This window comes from Rhamphochromis longiceps, linkage group LG11, assembly GCF_057381845.1.
Source record: "Rhamphochromis longiceps isolate RC_006_pf linkage group LG11, R_longiceps_female_GT1.1, whole genome shotgun sequence".
Lineage (NCBI taxonomy): Eukaryota > Metazoa > Chordata > Actinopteri > Cichliformes > Cichlidae > Rhamphochromis > Rhamphochromis longiceps.
The window spans coordinates 29,065,439-29,087,061 of NC_140567.1; the positions used below are offsets into that span (position 1 = coordinate 29,065,439).

At 39.7% G+C, this 21,623-nt stretch overlaps 1 protein-coding gene across 1 annotated transcript in view; it reads right to left on the reverse strand.

The window, feature by feature from the left end:
- The window catches only part of myom3 (myomesin 3), a 72,391-nt gene that overhangs the window by 37,634 nt on the left and 13,134 nt on the right, over positions 1-21,623 (reverse strand). The window contains exons 4-12 of the mRNA XM_085423510.1: positions 18,883-19,036; positions 18,366-18,523; positions 14,912-15,004; positions 14,466-14,554; positions 12,059-12,103; positions 9,645-9,785; positions 8,281-8,442; positions 2,702-2,843; positions 172-371 (exon numbers count right to left, since the gene is read on the reverse strand). Coding sequence (XP_085279636.1) covers positions 172-371; positions 2,702-2,843; positions 8,281-8,442; positions 9,645-9,785; positions 12,059-12,103; positions 14,466-14,554; positions 14,912-15,004; positions 18,366-18,523; positions 18,883-19,036 — 1,184 coding nt within the window. The remainder of the gene's footprint in view (positions 1-171; positions 372-2,701; positions 2,844-8,280; positions 8,443-9,644; positions 9,786-12,058; positions 12,104-14,465; positions 14,555-14,911; positions 15,005-18,365; positions 18,524-18,882; positions 19,037-21,623) is intronic.

Here is a 21,623-nt window from a genome sequence, read left to right on the forward strand (position 1 = left end):
ACTTTGGCATTATTTATGATATCAGACGCCAAAAAGACAAAGCTCTTGAGGTATTCTGCTGGTGAGGTTTAAATTTCACTCCACAAATAAATTAGACGATGCAGGAAAAACCAGCAACATTAACACATTTTAAAGCTTTTTATATGTCAGTGTTGATGTTTAATGTGTTACCCATAGTCCTGGTGTGTTCCAGGGGGTCTGCAGTGATGACGGGCTTCGTGGCTTTGGAGGGGCGCCCTGCACCGGCCTGGTTCACACTACGTACTCTGAACTGGTACAGAGTTCCTTCCTTCAGCCCAAACACTGGGTAATGGCAAATCTTTTGAATATCCACATTGCAGCGCACCCACTCACCCTGGCTGAGGTCACATCTGAAAAGGACACACGGTGCGAGGGAGAAGTCAGTCCTGAAAATACAGTAATAAAGAAAAAAAAATTGTACAAGAAAAACAAAGAACTAAGCCATTGTGTTTGAACAACACTAGGTGCAGTCTGCGGGGTACAGTATTATAACACCAATTCTGAAACACTTTATCCCACATAACAGCCAGTATGTACGCCACAAAAGAGTATAATTGTGACCAGAGAGCATCGCGAAAATAACAAGGCTCCAAAAACAGAACAAAAATGTTTTTTAAGTACAAGTCCAGGCTCAAATTGTACGACATCAATGACAAACTGTTGCCACTTTTCTAACCAGACGGGGGGGTTGCTAGGGAACTGGGAAGTATCCTACACTTTGTTTCGTTGTTCAGTAACCAGTAGCGTTTAGAGCTGTGTGCTGTGACTAAAGAAGAAAATACACAAACGAACATGAAATGCAGAAATGCAAATATATGAGCACACATGTTCAGGTGATCCTGACTGACTGATTTTGGTGATAGCTCCAGTAGCTGTTCTCCTCAGAGAGCCTTTGAGTCTGCTGTTAACACACAGTTGAGGGTTGATAATTACCATGTATACCATCCATCTCATTAGGGCTCTGCCAACTTAATATGTCCAATTCAAATTCCTCAGCAGCAGAAGCACACAGAAGGGTTAGCAGTGTAGGCTTACTGTTGGTCACATGTTGACTTGCAGTACAGGAAATCACTGAGAGTCCAATCTAAAATAAGCATTTTAATGAATGCCAAATCAACGTGAGCTCACTGTAGGAGATCCAATCTCTGTGCTGGATATTTCTGGCAATGAAAACCTGTAATCTTTTCGTCAATACTTTTCTTTCGTTGTTTTACTGAATTCAAACATGCACACAGTCTGAAAAGGTAGCGTAGTCAGACTAATTGTCTCACAGTTCATCAGTTGATTAAGTGCCTGTTTAAATGACATAATCAGCTGTCATTTTAATTGATATTTAAATGACATGATAAATCACCAACCAAAGCAATGACTTAATGTAGAAGCTTAATGTAAAAATCAATATGAACACAATGAAAAAAACAAAACAAAAACAGTTCTGACAATCGAAATTTCATCAGTCAATTTTCAAGGTTAAAAAAAAGAAAGAAAAAGAAACCCTGACATTGCATTTGCAATATGTAAAAAACATGAAGGTGACTCGATGCCATGGTTTGCTGTGTGGCAGGCAGGATGTAGGACCCAAATGCAGGACTCACGGACAATGAAGGAGTGAACTAAAGAAGGCAGCATTATTTTGGCTGTAAATGACTCTTCATACAAAAAACAAAGCCTTAAAGCGAGGAACTAGAAATACGAACTAAAATCAAAACACTAAGACACTGGGAAGCTAAGGAACTAAACTGGGAAACAACTACAAGGAGCATGGAGGAAAAACACACAGAGTAGTTAAGGTACAACGTGACAGCACACTTGCTCAGTGTGTGTGAGGACTACAATACACAGGTTGAAAACCGAGAGCATGGAAACGGGTGGAAACACAGCTGGGACTAATCAGACGTAAGGAGACAGGAGTAAAGCAAAGCTCCAAACACTGAACACAGAACACAAGACTATCAAAATAAAACAGGAACCACACGACAGGCACAAGTGCACGGACTTGATACTGAACAGAGGGAACACGGAGCACAGGGACAGGAGTGACATGAGACACGACTGACTGGGGAACAAGAAAATAAACATGAAGACAGAACTAAACCTACACTGAACATAAAGGGCACATGAGCAAAAACCAATAACTAGAAATCAAGAAATACTGCAGAACTTAGAGCGCTAGAAATACAAAACAGAAACCACAACACTAACAGTGATAAACCATGATGTAATCAAAAACTAATAATAACACAAAACACTGGGTCACTAGGACCGTGACACTCTGTCTTCTGGACAGTGTTGTGTAATATAGAAAATGATAGGAAAAATTTGTCCGAATACAGAGGTGGGGTGTACCTCACCTCTAGCCCTGGGACATGCTCGGGTTTGTTGAAATCTAAAAGTGTGTGGACACATTTGGAAAGAAAGTGCAGATGGATGTGATTGCACCAAAGCTGTTAAATCATTAACTTTTTAAAAGGGAAAATCTAGAAATCCTAAAATATACAAAGAAGCACATTTCTATGTCAACAGGATAAACACCTGCTCAGTGGACTGTTGATTTGCCAACACTGTCAGCTAGTTTTCAAAGGTCTGAAATAAACTTTCAGTGTCAGCTTTCACTTTGTTTTACCCGATTCATTTGAACCCAACGGAATATTTGAAGTAAGCGGTACATCGCGATTCTCACCGTTCCACATAATATCCCTGCACAGGTGAAGCTCCATCAGCGCTGGGCGGCTGCCAAGTCAGGAAAACGTAGTCCTTGTTCACGTCAGACACCTGCACTGCGAGAGGAGACGCGGGACCGCCCACCACTGCAGCCGATGCATCTATGGATGTCAGCAGAGAGTCAGTTAGCGAGAAGAAAAACGGCATAGAAATATTCAGCCCCCAGCTATGTACTAATAACTGAACTGAATTTGTGTAGTTCTAATGAAAGCTGAATGAACCAGTAAACAAGTCAAACAGGAGCAATTTGTCCCAGCTGACAGAGAAGTTTGTGATGTGCTGCTTTTTTCACATTATTTGGAATATATTTATTGGATTTCCAGTTTAGCACTCAACTAAATCGTTTACTGTGGAAACACAGGGTTTGTTTTTCCAACAAACAAAGTAGGAGAAAGATAGTGAGCCAAAGGAGGAGGAGATGTGTAAAACCAAGGGAAAAAGGAACTGGAAAGTTTAATAATAGGATCTACAGCAATCTAGTTCATGCAATCGATTCAAACATATAAGCCTGAAAGTAAAAAAAATGGCCACCAATCCTGGGTTTCTTAAGTTTTCATGTCTGCAAGATTTTCAGAAAATTTGACCTCTGACCTTGAGGTCAAGATCACTGAGATTCCTGTCCAAGATTTTTAGTAGATGCACCTATGGCATCAATTTGAAAATCCTACATTGTGTCAGTCTCAAATGATCATGTTCACAAAGTTGGGCATTCATGCCACCCGCCTGCCAGTGACGACAATATCAAAAACGAGTTTTGCTTTGTTGACCTGCTATTGTGTGTTTCTCCTAATGACCAAAGGATTATCAATGATTTTAAAGTAATCAATAGTTGCCACTCCACATGTTAAGTTACTCCAGGAGATATTCTATATAAAATAAATTCTGTGTGCTCAAATTGGAAAGATTAAAAAAAAAACAGTGTCTCAAGTACCTGATGTTCTTTGATCCAGTTTTTTTTTATCCAAAAGAACATGTGAACAAATGTAATTCTTCCATTTCAGAGCCATTAGTGACAGTTAAGTTATGGTTTATTAGAAAATTGTTTAGACAGAGATGGAATCATTGCTAAAAGACGGGGTGGTAGAGAACATATAGGTACAAATAAGACCTTCCATGAGCTCTAACTTGTTTTGACCAGCCACCTATCCCACATGGTGATCTCCCTGGAAAGTTTACCTAAAATGCACCTTTTGAAGTCTTCTCCAGCAAATGATCAGAAAACAGATCAAAGTTCACCGGTAGCAGTCGTTTTTTTCTGATGATCTACATCACAGACCCTGCATTAGTGAAGTTTTGCTACTTTAAACTTGATATATCCCACGATACTGATGCTCAAAGCTGGTTATGGAAAAAGCTGTTCTGAACACAAACAAGACTTTGGCTTTAGATTTTGATATTATAACAGATCAAGTGTGTGTTAATCTCTGAACTTTCAAATCTCCTGCCGTCTCAAATTTGACACACACACACACACACACACACACACACACACACACACACACACACACACACACACACACACACACACACACACACACATTTGTTTTCATGTCTTAGTGAGGACATCTGTCTGTCAGCATCTGACATAATGCTTTCCCTCGCTGCTCACCGCAACCCTAACCATGAAACCCTTACCCAGGGGTGTCGAACTCCAGGCCTTGAGGGTGGGTGTCCTGCAGGTTTTAGATCTCATCCTGGGTCAACACACCTGAATCAAATGATTAATTCATTGTCAGGCCTCTGAAGAACTTTAAGACATGTTGAGGAGGTCATTTATTAATTTAAATCAGCTATATTGGATCAAGGACACATCTAAAAACTGCAGGACACCGGCCCTCGATGCCTGGAGTTTGACACCCGTAATTGTACGTAATTGTAACCTTGACACCAAAACCCCATTTTGACCCTCAAAAATGTCTTCAAACTCGTGGGGACGGGAATTTTGTTCCCATAAGTGACTGCTGGTCCCCGCAACTAATTTCTGTCCTCACAAAGATGCCTAAACATGTACACACACACACACACACAGACATAGCGAAAAGGACAAAAAAGAAATGAAGAAATAATTCAAAGCAGACTTGAATAACATAGCGTGACATGTTTGCAAACCTTTTCTTGATGCTGAGAATAGATTGTTGTTGTTTTTTTAACAAAAGGCTTAAGTCAACATTTAAATAGGAAACATATCTCGTTCCTTTTTAAATGCGCATCCACCAGCCACCCTCGCTCCCATCCTTCATTTCTTATTTGTTTTTTATTGCAAACCCCCCCATTTGTAATGCTAATATGATGGCTGAATGATGGAAAAAACACACATTCAGAGACCTTCCCTGATTCCAAAATTAGTACCTACAGCTCTGGTGAAAAAAACGAGCTCCCAAACAAAAGAGAGAGCGAGTATCTCAAGTATTTGAGATTTACCTTGCATTAAGTGTCCGTATACGTGTGTTTATTTGGGCTCAGATGTGTTATCGATGTATGTGCACAGGAGCTCATGAATGATTCAGAGCACTTCATGCTGTCGCTGTGGGACTTAAGGTTGAATACATACATGAACAAGCACTACAATTACTTTAAAACACAAATGCTGCTTAGATTTCAAGTTGATGACTCAAGTGTGAGCTTCTCTCTGGTTTATTTGCATGTCGAAAGAAGAAAGTGGCATATGAAAAATATATACTTTCATCGAACAAAGTTAACAAGCCCTCGACAGAGAAATATTTTGATTGATGGTGCAATTTCCCTGTGTGAATCAGTTTGCTGAAAGGAAATGAAACTAGAACCAAAATCTGGTGAATACAAATAATGTTTGGAGGAATGTTTGCTCTGAACTCGAAAGTAAAAAAAGACGATTATATTTTCCAAAAGACATATATTTTGTACGCACAGGTGACAAGATCACACTTTGTCATTATTTGTCATTTTGCCGAGGACTGAAAACATCACATCAAACAAAGCGTATAATTTGAAAGACAGCTGGGCAAGTTCTTCAAAGAAGACACTAAATATTTGAGGAGTTTCTGATGTGATCTGACACCCACTTACAAGGGTGGCACAATGCCTATGAGTGGCTTTAGGAAGTCGTTGAAAACAAGCTACGTACTTCAAAAAAAGCAACGTGTCTGCAAAATGAATCATACATTTCATCATCTGCTTAGATAAGCATTAACTGTTACCACTATATATGTTATTATGTAAATAGAAGCAGGTAATGCCTAGGCAACCTAGGTACTCATGTTCCCAAGGCCTATTGTTGTGAGGTTTGACGATGATCCACAAAAAAATTGTGGATCATATAAAATTTTTACTGATTTTCAAATTTGGTGCAAATTTGACGTTTACACCCGATTTTCACCAAAATGAAATCAGTTGAATCTGTTATTAGCATCTACCATCACATAAAATTTGGAAATTATTTTTTTGAAAACTGTAGATGCTAGATGGCTAACAAACAGAGAGCCAGACAAACAAATGCAACTGATTACATACTCCCTCCCTTTGGGGGGAGAATTACTCACTTGGCAGAAACTCAATGCATCTAGGAAATCCAAAGTTCAAACCAAGCATTAGAACAGAAAAGAAAAGTGCTTTAGCTAACTTTGAATGTGCCATGGTTGTTTGTATCAGACGGGCTGGTCTGAGTATTTCAGAAAATGTTTTACCTACAGAGATTTGCCAACATCTATAGAATTTACAGAGAATGATTGAAAAAAAGAGAAAATATCCAGAGAGTTGCAGCTATCTAGGTGAAAAAGCCTTGCTGATTCCAGAGTTCAGAGGAGAACCACCAGATTGCTTTGAGCTGTCAGCTATGACAAGAAACTGAGGCAACAGTTCAAACAGGCTCCCCATATCTGAACACCAGAAGACTGAGAAAAACGTTAGTTTCAATTTTCTGCAGCTTTTAGATGAGAGAGGTCAGAATTGGATGTAAACAACATGAGATCATGGATCTCTCCTGCATTATTGTTGCTGGCCATGTCCATCCCTTTATGACCACCCTGTATAATCTTATGATAGCTGCTTCCAGCAGGACATGATGGCCTCCACAGTGACCAGATTTCAATCCAATAGAGCACCATCAAGACTTAGTGGAATGGGAGATTTACATGATGGATGTGCAGCTGACAAATCTGCAGCAACTGTCTGATGCTATCATGTTTCCAGAGTTTCCAGCACTTTGTTGAATCTATACCAATACAAATTGAAGCAGCTCTAAAAGTAAATTGGGTCCAACCAAGCACAAGCAAGAGGTAATTAATACAATGACCATTGATGGTAAATATGCTTAAAATGAATTCACATTCAGTTATTTTAAAAATGTTTGCAAAATTTGTAATATGACCAAGAGTGCTGGGCACTTCAAGGAACAAATGAAGAGCACTCTGTTTTCAGATGCATGTTCTGCTTAGGTGTGTTTGTAAAAACAGTGAAAATGTGGGATATTACAAGACTGTGACTGGTGGTTATAAAAGAGACGTCAGAAGGAAAGAAGCATGTGGTCAAGAAATTTCTTATGTTATATTGAAATAATGTGAAGCTCTTGTGTTATTATTTAGTTAGAGTTTAGTTGGTTTTTATTCTTTAGTTTAGTTTCATCCATATCTCTGAGTTTATGAGTCTTTTCCTGTCTTTGGTGTAAGTCTGTGTTGTCCTCTATGTTGTACTTTTAGCTGTGCCAGTACTTTCGTCTCTCCTTTGTCTGTTTCATGTATGCGCTTCCACGTTGTCAAGCTCGTGTTGTCATGTCTACATTCTATTATGTTTCCTGTTTTATTGTGAAGAGTCCGTTCCATGCTCAATGTGTTTAGTTGTACTTCCCCTGTGGCATTCAGGTTCATTTGTGTCAGCTGTGTTTCCCCAGGTGTTTCCACTTCCCTCATTACCCTTCAGTGTATTTATGTCTTCTGTCTTCACCAGGTCAAGTCACATCTGGTCACAGAGTTTCCTTTCGCCTGTTCATTGTCCATTTATCTCTTGTCATAGTTTTTCATGAATCCTGTTCCGACCATGTTCAAGTCAGTTTTTATGTTTTAGTTTTTCCCCATTTAGGTTTCAGGTTAGTTTTTTTCCAGTTTGCATTGCTTTGTTTTTGTTTCGACATCAGCCCAGATATAAACGGCTCGCTTTTTGTTATACCGCAATTTTTTTTTGTGTCCGCATTTTTGGTCCACACCTCAAACACACCGGCCCACCCCCCCCCCCCGTGACAGTTTTTAAGACTACATGAATGGTATGTTGGGTTTTTTTTATAATCATGATGATCCTTTTGAGAGCCAGCTGAGGGTTTCCTATTGTTTCTAAACTTTAAGCTAAACTAATGCATCTGGAGGTTTGCTGTTTGTTCATGCTAAGCATTTGCACATGAAAAGTGGTCTTAATTTTCTCTCAGTGAGGCTGTGGAGGTATATTTTCACATTAGTGGATAATTTTGAAAGCGCCAAAGCCAGCTTCAGTATTTATATTAGATCCATTAATCTTTGGACTCTAATGCATTGATAAATTGTAAGTGTAGGCTAACATTTTAGAGTATTTCACCTGTGAAATAGACAAAAGCGCTGTGCTCTTGGATTCCATCCGTGGTTCTCAGTCTTGCAGTATAAAGACCTTCATCCTCCTTGTGTGCAGCCCTTAAGGTGATGACGGCCTTGGTGTCAAATGTTTTAATCTCCACATTGCTGGATTGATGCAGTTGTACACCTGGAAAATAGAAAAAGCAAGCTAAAAAGTCAAGAATAATGCTTTTATGACCCATTACTTTCATTTTACCAACTTCACTGTTCAAAAAGGTCTTTCACACCACTAGACTCGAGGTAATTAATGCTTTAACTTTAACTTCTGGCTGTGTCCCTTCATATTTTAATGAGGCCATTATTCACCCTCTTTTAATTTTAGGAAAATTTCAAAACTGCCTTCATTTCCAAAACATTATAAAAAGTGTTGGCCAACCAACTACCAGAAGTTTGAACTGTTCACAACATTTTAGAGAACTTTCAGCCAGATTCACTCTACTGAAATTCAAATGAAATTTTAGCACATAAAATGAGATGAAATGCAGGTAACTATTCAATCCTTATACTCTTGCGTCTGTCAGCTGCTTTGACACAGTTAATCGTAGTACCCTGATTAAGAGATTTAGAACGTGGGTGGGCATTTTGACTTATTTTCTTCCCATCCCTCTCATTGGAGTGTTACACTTGCTTTTGCTAATTTTGTGTCATCTCCTGCTGCTTTATCCCGTGGTGTGCCGCAAGGTTCAGTCCTGGGACGTATCCTGTTTGCTCTCACTTGGACACATCCTGAATAACTTTGAAGACATTTCATACTATTGTTATACGGCTGACATTTCATTGTACTTGTCTTTGAAACCCCAGAATGTGACCAAATTATCTGTTGTTCAAGACTGCATTCATATTATAAAGGACTAAATGGTATCCTATTATCTGTTTCTCAATGCACAAAAACTGAAGTTATGATCTGTGGACCTGACATCTTTGTTCCCAAAAGTAATTAAAATCTTGGACCCTTGGGATGATTTGCTCTGAGTAAATCTAAAAGGTCCTAAACCTTTGGCGATTAGAGCCCTCCATCGTCAGTTGCCTCCATACATCAGTGAGCTACTACAGCCATATATAACTTCTACATCTCTGAGATCTGCTGATCCTTGCTTGATGGCTGTCCCTAGAGCCCTAGATCTGTGCTTTCTCTGGACCTAAGATCTGTGTTAATACATTTTTAAAAGAAACTTAAGACCAGCTTGTGCAGGCTTGCCTTGATTTAGTTTTATACCATTTAAATTGTTGTGTATTCTCTTCTGCAAAGCACTTTGTGAACTTTGTTCTTTAAAAATGCAATATAAATAAATTTTACTTACTTAATTACTTTGTATTTGCAACACTTACCATCTCTAAACCAGCTGACATCCTTCTGGAAGAGGAGCAGAGCTGAGGTGAATGTACACTCCAGGGTGAGGGTGTCGCCCTCTTTCACCCAGGTCGGAGGAAAGGAGGTGCCAAACCGAGCTTCCTGTTGAAGCTGTAAGGCTAGAATAGATGGGAGGAATGGAGCAGGAGTAAGAACACACGGGTGATAGAGACAGAAATGCCTAAAAAGACCATCTAATACAGACTAGAAAAAGACCCACTGCTTTATCCAAGCACACACACACAAAGCAGCTATAAGAGAATTCCCCGGGGGAAACGTCACAGGACAGCAGAAAAGCTGCAGATGGCACTCTTTGTTTTTAAGTGAACAGTTCCTGACAAGTTATTCCTTTAGCTGCCTGTCATTCTCTGCCTTGTCAAAAACAGCAAAGCAATACAATCCGGACGTGCAAGATATGTGTGCCATGAGGTCTCGTCAAATCCCATTCTCAGGGATGAATCTGAAAGATTGTGACATGCTTCTCATAATGATCTTGTTCTGCTTAGAAGTCCGGGCTATCACAACAGTGTGCGTAGAATTATTGAAACACACCGCAAAGATGTTTGCTTCCCATCATTCAAGTCCTGCATTTCCCTCAGTGCACTGATGTTATGATAAATTTACCGCAGTCACGCTTTAGTTTGAGTGATTTGTTTTGGAAAATACAATCAGCTCCATATGAGATAATCAAGTATCAGTTACAAAAAAATAGCAGCATGCAATTCTTCAGCACATTCTCCTAGCAAGCGGCCCCTGATGCCATTACAAGCTGATAAAGCTTCATTCAACATGATTGCCACTTAATATCTGTGTGTGTAGGGAAAATATTGGATTGTCTCGCACCCACATGGTCATTCCTCAGAAGCAATAGTGTAATACATACATAAATTATATTGCTCCTGACTTTTCCAGTTTTGCTATGTCTTTAAAATCCCTTTAAGATAAAATAAAAATCAGCACATTTTCAATAGAAATCTTGCTTTCTTTAGAAACGCGCACATTTGCACAGTCAGTATATGAAATCTGTCGAACCTGACAAGAAACACGCAACATCTGTGCACGATGATGACAATGGACAGAGTTGACTATCAGTAAATTTTTAGCAGTGCATACATGGGTCACAATATTAAAATAACTCTTATCAAAAAAATCCAGCTTGTTGAGAAATGGTCACAGGCCTTTGCTGTCTGAGACTGGTATCCTTGGGTCCTGTGGGTTACAAGCAGGGTTTTCAAAGTGTGGCCTGCAGGCCAATGAGAGCCCTTGGTAACCGTTGGGAGGCCCGTGGGGGCAACAACAAAACACTCTAGGACTGGATATTTCCCTCATTCACTTTATCTAACAGCTCAGAGCAAAACTAAGGGAGCTTTTGTCTTTATTTACAACACTTCAAACATTCTCACCACCCACCAACCACAACCAACCACCACCACCACCACCACCACCGAAGCATATGTTTGAGCCTTCTTCTTTTGGGATTTTTCTTTTAGGCTTGGCAAGTGTATATATATTATATACATAACAGTAAAATCCACATGAATACCAGGACCAAAATGGGCTTGGGACCAGCATTAGGGGTACACAGGGTTGTGGCCACCTGTGGTTGGGTTATGTTTGCAAAAGTCATTTATATAAGTGTTAAGTTAAATCTGGGCACTAAAGCTACTTGGAAAAGGTTGGATGAAGATGGTAATTTGTGAAAATACTAACAAAAATAATTTAAAAAACAAGGGGAAGTTGAAGGGACATTAACTAATTTAATATAAAACTCTAAAAGTGTATATATTTTTTCAGGATGTCATGTTTTATACAAAAACTAGAGGTCCTTGTAAGATAAACATGTCTATGTCAGATAGCTGTTCCTGGCAAAACCGCTTCTTTGGTTTGATCAGATTGCGAGCATATATATGTATAGAAATTATGTAGTTCTAGGTTAAAAAGTCCTGAACCCCACACATGGCAGAAGCTAATCTAGGCCACAGAGTGCCACAGCTAGTGCGAGGTGCTCCGCAGCTTGAAGCGAAGTGGGATAAATCTCCCGCTGTCCCTGGAATGAAATATACATGACTGTCGTTTCTGCTCACTTGGAAGCAAGTCATTTTATCCCTTCAGTAACTACCCCACAAATAGTCTTACTTATGCCTGTACATCTATGAACACCCACACAGAAACATAAATTCCCGTGATATCCAAACAGCATCAGTGTGCAGCTCCCTTTCATTCCTCCCATGTCTTTCTTTAAGAGGTGCCACATGCACAGCAGAGCCAAACGTTGTGTCAGTCTTCAAAGTCACTCAGCCTGCCCTCGTTTACTGATGGAGGGAGGAACTTCAAAGGGTGGCAGAGAAAATGAAAGGGGACACTTTTCATTAGGCACTGGTGTGAAACTTACCGGAGGTCTGCAAGCGCTCTGAACCAGCCACGGCTCCTTGATATGCTGAATCGCAGGGCGGCAGAGCAGGACAGATTGGAGAGTGGCAGGCAGGGTCAAAAACAGAGAGAAAAGCAGTGAATGATACTGTGAGACTGAAGAAGAAACATGTTTAAAAAAAAGAAAGAAAGCAAGAAAAGATAAAGCAGAAGGCGAATCAAACCTGGCAATGCCACATTTATGCAAGTCACATCTAATATTCCCTTTAACCTAAGGCTGTGTTAAAGCCTGAAGAATACCTGTGAAATGTAGAAGAAGCCTTGAAGTGTCTCATTAAAGTCATTAAAGTGAGCTGAGCATTCAGGAAGTGAAGCCTTTTCATAAAAGGGCAGGTAGGTCAAGGTAATAAAAAATAAATAAAAAAATAAATAGTTTCTGTAACACTGCTGCGAGGCAGTATAGCTCACTGTAGATGTTATTAGTCACTGCTACACCCACTGTCTCATTTTAATTTATTATGCATGAGCACTGCAACGGGACCTGTTTTTCTGATCATTTCCGTTGATGCTGGTTCTCTTACAAACACCAAATTTACATAGAGACTCAGATAATGAGGATAGAAAACCGCACCATGGAGACCTGAGGCATTAGGAGGATGGAGATACAAACATTTGGTCAAATTTAGCTAGCATAGCATCTGCACCCTGGGCACCTTAATGATCATCTGTGCAACAACATAAAGCAAAAAAATAAAAAAATAAATGAAATGCTTTATTTGTCATAGCAGGATTTCAAAATATGCACTTACGTTAGCTGTAAATGGACTAATGAAGAAAAACATGCCTGTAAGGAAAAACCCAGCGCTACATTCTTGGTGCAATGTAAAAGGAGGTTTAAGTAAATATTCATGGAAGCTTGAGGTGCTGGTTAAATTTAACGTTTGAACTTTATTTTAGTTAAACACAATATCGTCTTCTTCTCTAGTTTCTCAGTGGCTAGCCAAACCACCTGGGATGTCAGGGGCGGGGCTTCTTTAATCTGAAAATAAAGTTAAAGTTAAACAAGGTAAAAAATTATTTAAAAAACTCAGTTTCACTTACTACTTTTATTCTACTTGTCAAACTAAGAGGTGCATGGCTGACAGTTGGACAGGCTGCAGTTGAGACACTTGTTTCTACAGGCTGTTTGTGCAAACTTAAGATGTTCTTAAAGTGCTAGGATTTCCTTGCATGGCTGATGTCAGTGGTCTTGACTCGTGCATCGTGGTTTCATAATTAATCCTTTATAAGAATATTTCTTTCAGGTTATGGTTTTGTTTTTGTTTTTTTGCAGTAAATATTTTTTAAGATGTTTTAGGTGGTGTTCTTCTTATGCTTTGACCACACTTCTCCAGTTTCCCCAATGTTTTTAAGGGTATCCTGCATACCACGGTGAGACGTTTTCAGCTAATACCTCTTTCTGAATCACCTTGTAGGTGCCAAAATACTGTATCTAACTCGAGGAACTAGCTTAAAAATCGAATTTAAAATCGGTTCTTTGGTAACTTGTCTGTTATGTGTAGACAACATTCAGATGTTAGGGACAGAATTTGGCATAAAAGGTGAAGGCATGAATCCATCCTGCCTTACATCAGTGTTTCTAGCTGGGGATAGAGGTGTGATGCTGTGGGGGATATTTTCTTGGCACACTTTAGACTCTTTAGTAGTAGCTGAGCGTTGTTTAAACACCACAGCCTACCTGAGCATTGTGTCCAACTCAACATGACCACATGTATCCATCATCTGATGACTGCTTTCAGCAGATTAACACATAATGTCGCAAAACTCGGATCATCTCAAACTAGTTTCTTGAACATAACTGCGAGTTAACTGTTGGCCTCCACAGTCACTAAATCTCAATCCGGTAGAGATTGGGATGTGGTGGAAAGAGAGATTTGCATCGTTGATTTGCAGCTGACAAATCTGCAACAATTGCATATGCCATCAGGTCAATCTGGACCATTTCTGGCATCTTGTTGAATCTGTGTTAAATAATTAAAGCAAAGAGGGTTAAACTTTTCCACTGAGTGTATGAAAAGTATGTTTATGGGGAAAATAAGGAAGTTTGAAAATGTTAGAAGTGTGAGATCTAAAGTTCATTTTTTCATGCTTCCGATGTATGATCTCGAAGGAATTGCACTCAGGAAGCCAGAACTCAGGTTTTATTTGAAAATGGGAAAAGATAAACTAACAACAAAAGAGGTAAAAGTTGTGTAAACCAGGTTTGAAAAATGTTCAAACTAAGTCAAATAATTTACTGTGTCAGTGTCTCATTGCCAGCCTGACTGAAACTAGACTCTTCAGTGTTTTGGGGGCAATTGTACTGTATTCCATCTTTGCTACTGGTTTTTGAGCAAAGCTGACTTGAGATGAAACAAGAAACCACTCACAGTTCACCACGAGCGTTCCAAAGGTCACAGCTTCACCCAGGAGACTCTTGGCTACCACTTTGTACTCGCCAGCATCATCAGGAGAGCACCTTTGTAGAAGATATAGAATGTCATCTGTTTGTGAGTGAGAGTTGAAAGTGGGTGAATTTCAAGCCACAAGAGATGTTGAAAAAGCTGTGACCTCTTTTCATGTGCTGGATTTGGGTAATAGAAAAAACCTGCAACACAGCACGCACATGTACTTCTTAATTGAACCGGCACGTTTTATCTCATAACACCACCATTTAATTTCCTTATCTTACCTACAAGTAGCTTCAGTTTCTTATTCCATTCCTAATTTGTCAGTGGCAAGGTCAAATAATCTGCTGCGTGCCCTATCTTGCACACTTCCATCACATTCATTCCAGTTTTCCAGACTTAATTAGAGATTTGAGCTAGTGACCCACCTTCTGATCTCCAGTGTGTTGAGACCAAATTTTTGTTGAAGACTGTAATTCCATGGTCGGTCAGATATTATCAGCGGCTCACCATCCTTGTACCTGCCGAAAAAGTACATAATTTTTGTTTTTTGAATATCAGAGTAAATGAACAACAGGCTGTACTTGGGTGGTTTATGCTCCTGCCTACTAATTACTCATGCACAGCTTTCATAATCAATTGTTAGTTTGGCTGAATGTCTGACGACTACAGGGGGTCTTTGATCTGTTATTCTGTCTTGTGCTGGGCATTGTTGAGGGCAGCTCATTGGGCTTGATGGGTCCCATATGGGGTAGTGAAACTCATGAGCCACAGGTTGTGTGGATCTCATAGCTCATGAATACTAAGCATACGCAGTCTTTTCATCAGCTAGTCTCACAGCAGCTCAGGTATCAAGGTCGACAGTTTGGCACATTGCCTGAATTAACACAGATTATTTCATATTAATACTGCGTGCAATATTCAGCTCAGGGTTCTGGACAGCAATGTCATGGCTCTTGGTCTTTTTGGTTTTTTGCAAGTAAGTTTTGGACTTTTAATGTAACCTTTTGTTTATTTTGGATCAATTACATATTAAATAATGATGCAATGTAGTGCTGCCACTAAGGACTGTTTTATTCATAGAAGATTCATCTTTCTGTTTTTGCTCTGACTTCCCAATAACCAAGGATATTCAGTTAGCATGGATATAAAATATAGAAAGCAACAAATCATCAAACTCAAGAGACTAAAACCAGAATGCTTGCTAGCTTGATAAATGACTTAAGAAGTAATTTTCTAAACCTGTTTGTTTTTGTGTGTGTTGATAGACTGATTATTTCAACTCTGATTATATAACACACAGTTTCTCCCCAAAAGGTACAACTCTGCAAACAGTTTATTCTGCTCTAACTTACTCTATCCAAGCGAGAAATGAAATTAAAGGGACACAATTATGCCGATGACCCCATGTCAGATTGAATAGAAACTTTTGGACAGTTAAAGAAGCAGTCACAGGGGGACTGGCATGGAGGAAAACAGCCATGGGTGGGCTGTAACAGGTGCCTGGTCTACAATATACAGTATTCTCAGTCTCATGTTTTCCTTTTTACATGCCTATGATTCAATCAAACCCCAAAATACAAATGGTTTACCAGAATAAAATTCCGCTTCCACTTAGTGATGTTAGGTCAGCTGTGCCATTAAACTTTTTTTATGATTTTTGTTTTTTAAGTGCTCAAAAAACAAACAAACCTGTCACTTAAAAATTGTTTTTTAGTAGATTTCAAAGTCTGCTATGATGACAGTCTTTTTCCTGCTTTCCTGCAGAGCAAGATCTCAGGCAATCCAATTGTTCCTTAGGCCACCAATCATCAATATTTCATTGAGAAAACTACTATTACCTAAATAAAAAATAAATGTATAAAAAGGATTCACAGCATGTGTCTGTGAAGGTTCTCAGTCATCCAGGTCATCGTAGTCTAAGGAGCTTGGAAAGAAAAGCGTCTGGACTTCTTTAAGTTGCTTGAAGACATTTCACCTCTCATCCGAGAAGCTTCTTCAGTTCTAAGGTCAAATGGTGGAGAGTCCCAGATTTAAACCTAGTGTACTTCAGACCCAGCAACACACTCAGACAAAAACTGGTTCACCCGAAAGACAAAACTCTTAAACACAAACTTAACAATGTGGTGTATGCTGTACAGTGCAGCAAGGAATGCCCAGACTTCTACATTGGAGAGACCAAACAGCCTCTTCACAAGCGCATGGCACAACATAGAAGAGCCACCTCCACAGGACAAGACTCAGCAGTCCATCTGCATCTAAAGGACAAAGGTCACTACCAATGTTCACATTTTGGACAGAGAGGACAGATGGTTTGAAAGAGGAGTGAAAGAAGCCATCTATGTCCACTGTGAGCGACCATCTTTGAACAGAGGCGTTGGTTTACGACACCAACTCTCTGCCATCTATAATCCAGTTTTGAGATCCCGTCCCAGACGCCTTAACGCCCACTCACATCCTGGGCCATCTGACCTCAGGAAATCACATGATAGGGAGGGGCTAGGTTTCACAATGAGCTCACCCGAAACTCTGGCTGATTGTGACCCACACCCGTTTTCACACCTTGGCTCATGTGATTAGGTAGAGGATCATCAGGGGGTCCTTTGTCCCTCTTTGGGGGGGAAACTCCCACTGGGTTTAAATCTGGGACTCTCCACCATTTGACCTTAGAACTGAAGAAGCTTCTCGGATAAGAGGTGAAACGTCTTCAAGCAACTTAAAGAAGTCCAGACGCTTTTCTTTCCAAGCTCCTTAGACTATGATTCACAGCATGAAAATTTGCTGTGAATAACATAAACACACGTGACACATAAACACCTAAAGCATAAACAGACTTCCTTATTCCTTATATTTATTATATGTAGTTATTTATGAGATAACATGACAATGCAGTTCAAAATATACACATTTTACAATAACAAATTGTGGATTCCTCTTTATGTCCTCTAGCTGCTGTGCTGGAAATTCCAGAGTGTTCAATGGTGAACCAGCTATGCTGACGAATGTTTCTCCTGTCTCTTCTTTACTTTTAAAATGTTCATTTATCAACTGGAACAAATGCAGATATCGATATGTATGGCTAGACCAGAGGATAGGAACCCATTTCCCCAGGATATTGCACCTTGTGTTATAGACAGAGACCAGCTATGTATGTGATGTGTGTCTGTTTCTAAAAAGGGTGGATTTTCCAAGTTGAAGGATACTGCATGCTCACAGAGTAGTCAATTACAGGGTCGACCCACCGTAAAGCATACCCTGCTTTTTCCTCCTCAGTGACTGTAATGGGAACCGTAATTTATTAAATAAGCATCATGATGCGTTCAGTGAAATTTGAAATCAGTGACAGTGTCTCTGAATTCAGCAGCAAAATGTCGAGTTCACACATCAAGAAAGCTAAAGGGCTGTTTTCCTCAGACTTTTAAACAATCTGGCTTCTTCATTTAAACCCAAGTAGTCGCATCTTGCTGGCCATTAGAACAAGTTTTATGGCAATTAAACTTACTTACTGTTCATTTATAATGTTAACAGTATAAAAAAGTAGTTTCTCAAGTAAAATGCTTAGAACAAGTTTTGTGGTTTGTTATTTTTATATTGGTATTTATTTTTCTTAAGTTGGTCATGATTTTGTAGGAAGAGCGATGCTCCTGGATTTTTCAGTTGTAGTTTTTGGCCCTTACAGCTCCACAAGGCAAGGCACATCTGGTTGTATTATATTCAAGAGAGTGTAGACATTTCTACAGCATATCTACAAAACTAGACAAGTGACATCATAGGTTAACACCACAGGATGCAACTTTGCCCATGGTCCTGTGATTTTTTGTGGGGAAACTGCACATTTTTAGCATAAAGAATGCAGTAGTAGAAAGAGATGAGGGTACTCACCATGTCACCTTTGGGGTTGGACAGCCCTGGACAGTGCAGGAGAGTTTCACACTCATGCCTTCCCAGACAGTGTGAGCCCTCAGAGGGATTGGAAAGTCTGGGGCCTTCTGACTCAGTTGCTCCAGGTACCTCATGTGGGCAGATGCCTTCATTTCTGCCTGAGGTACAGACAGAGTGGTGAATTTATCCATGGAAGGAAAACATGTCTATAAATATTTATTGTAGATAAACACACTGTATTTTTTAAATATAGCAAGTCTCTGTGCTTTGGCTGTCATTAAAACAAGCGGGAGGACCAAGGAAGGATGGAAAATTATATATTAAAATTAGGAACAGTAATCAAGAGGGAACCTTTCTGAAAAATATTCTGGTTGTTATCTACCAATCAGAAAAGCGGTATTTATTTAAGGTGGACAAACTGTGGCACTTTTTCTCCAGAAATGCTAATATCTAAACAGTTTTGTAGTCTTTTGATGAATAAAATAATGGGATTCTTAAGACAAATACTTGACTGTACCTGTTTGCGAAGAGCTATCTTGTTAACACGAGTGCGTAACAACTGCTGGTTCCTGATCACATCGATTTCCACCCTCTCCGCCTCATTCCCAAACATTGTCCACTGCTCTCTCTCATACTCTTCATCAGCAGCCATGGTTTCTTTTAGGATTTCCCTGTTGGTGTAAACCATGAAGTAATTTAAATTTGTTTGGTGGTTATTTATTTGCTGTTTCATAATGTTGGATGATTTGTCCCGAGTATAGTATTGTAAATGTTGTTGAAAAGAAACAACACTACTACTACATTGCTCCATCCTGCAGTAGCTTCTTTATAACCTCTGCAGGCTTTGATGTGTTATATATGCCATGCTAGGTCCCAGATGGGTTTTTTTTTTTTTAAATCTTTGTTTTTTTACTTTATTGCCTACATTAACTCTACTTGTGTCCTTGTTTGGGCATTCAGTAGGACAGTAGTGAGCAATTAATTTTCTCAAAGGGTCACTGGGACTGGTTTGGAGTACCAGTTATGCTAATGTGGCCTCTTGATGTAGTCCACAACAGTCCAAGTCGCTTGTGTGGCCTCTTGGGGAAATTAATGGCCCACCCCTGCACTAGGAGGTGCCAGATTGCCATTTTGGTTGTCTCACTAACTCGAATCATCCAATAGATCAACAGATTTAGGTCTAATATTACTGTAGTTTCTGTAGGTGTTTCTCTCTCCAGGCTGGGGTAATTAATCCCAAGGCAAACTTCGACTGCAGTGGACAGAGTTTTCTGTCTGGGTTGTCCTTACCAAGGATGATTTAGATCATTCTGCTTAAAAAGTGAATTTTCAAAAACAATTTTCTCTCATTAAAGCTCCAAAGTTGTTAGCTACATACTTTTTTTACAGCTCTCTTTTGGATGCTGTTGAGGCTTGTGCACTGTGACCGATAGTTATGCTGACACAGGGAGATGTAGCTGGTGCCTGTCTGCTAAGCTTCACCTACATTAATTAGATTCACTGAACTGGACCTCCCAAAGGTGTTTGTGCTGTTGGTGTGAGTAGCATGTTAAAAAACACCTAGCATTCATCAGAGGTAACAGCAGAAACGTGAATTGCAGGTAAAATTTTAAACATGTTTTGCAATAGATGGCTTTACCTTTTGAGAGAATCCAAATAGCGTTTCTTTTTCACTTTAAGAGGGCCATAATACAATTTCAGTGTGTCCCACTTCATTTACAGTCAAATGCTAGTTTTATGATATTCGTCAGATTGTCTTCTCAAACGCTCCTTGATGAGGTCATTAGTTCACTGCTCAATTTGTAGCTTTCTGTCATTTCATATAGCACGCTTCTCGCACACGTTCAAAGGCTTTGAGGCGTCGGTATTTATGAGTTGTACATCAAGCCCGGCTGCCACTGCTGATTCACATCACTGTAAAAACGATGCAACGCTTCTACCCTGACGAACACCTCTTCAGGAATCCTTCAGGTGTGGACAGTTCAAAGCGACACTGTGTCGTCGGCCGTGTCACATCCTTGACTTGCCTTTCATCGGGCTGGTTGTCATGGAGATGCAAGGCAGTTGTGATAGTATATTCAGTCAGAAGAAGCAAATTTAATGTTTTGTTTTTTTTTGTTTTTTTTCAGGGCAAAAAGGTGACACACTAAGTAGGAAAACTTGCGTTACTAGCGGAAGAGGATCAAGGCTTGCTTTTGATTAGTCTCTTCTTTTGTGTTAATCTAAGTGTTTGTGAAGTTACAAAGTTAATCCCCACCAGCTCTCAGCTCTTGAACCTGTGCTCTGATCTCCTTGTAAGCTGTTAAACAAACCAGACACCTCTTAAAAAATTAATGAAGCCTTACTGGTAGCCCATGCACGTTTGCATGACATATTGACGGTATGAATATGTATACATCTCCTCTGTACATCCAGTTAATCCATTTGAATAGATATATACATACTGAAACATGCTATCATGTAATTATAGTTATTATGAATACTCCTCTCTCATCATGGTAGAGTGGATGTGCATCTTGAAGCATTTTTTGACTGACAGACCCCAGGGCTTAATTATTTGCCACAGCAGAGAGAAAGACTCTTAAATATTCACACGAGCAGTTCTGAGCTTTTTTGCTAGAGCATGAATCGCTCGGTAAATGGCCGAGATCTTTCAGTTAAATGCGCAAACTTCTTGATTAAACGGGCAAATAAATATGTGCAAACACACACTAACAATCCCATGTGCCTAAAAACACAGTTTTTAGTATTTTTTGCCACCGGCTTGTTTAGCAAAGTGTGTTGGTGCTTTTAATCTCTGTGGGTTCAGATTTAAGCCTAGAGTGGAATGAATCACTGGATCACATCGAGTCAGTGGGCATGAAGAGGTTTATGGGTTTATTATTTCTCCAAAACCTTTCCTGTCTCTGCAAAGAAAAGGAAAAACGTTCTTGCCAAGACAAACTGGGCATGCATGAGTCAGCTGCATAATTTATTTCTTACCTATGTGGGGAAGATACTGGAGAGACCATTACGTGAATCTGATAGGAACATGTAGTTGCCAGCACAGAATGATCTAGCACATTTGTTTCCGCACAAATCAAATCGAATGTTAAGCTCCCCCATCTTGCAAACGCTAAAGCAGAGGTCTGGAAATAGTGTGCCAGTTCTCAAGAGCTTTCAGCTTCATCCTTCCATCGTTTCGTTTTTGGCCCGTAGAGGTCAGTCATCTTCAGCTTTTTCCAGCCTCCATCCTAAACTATCCAACTACACTGTGTT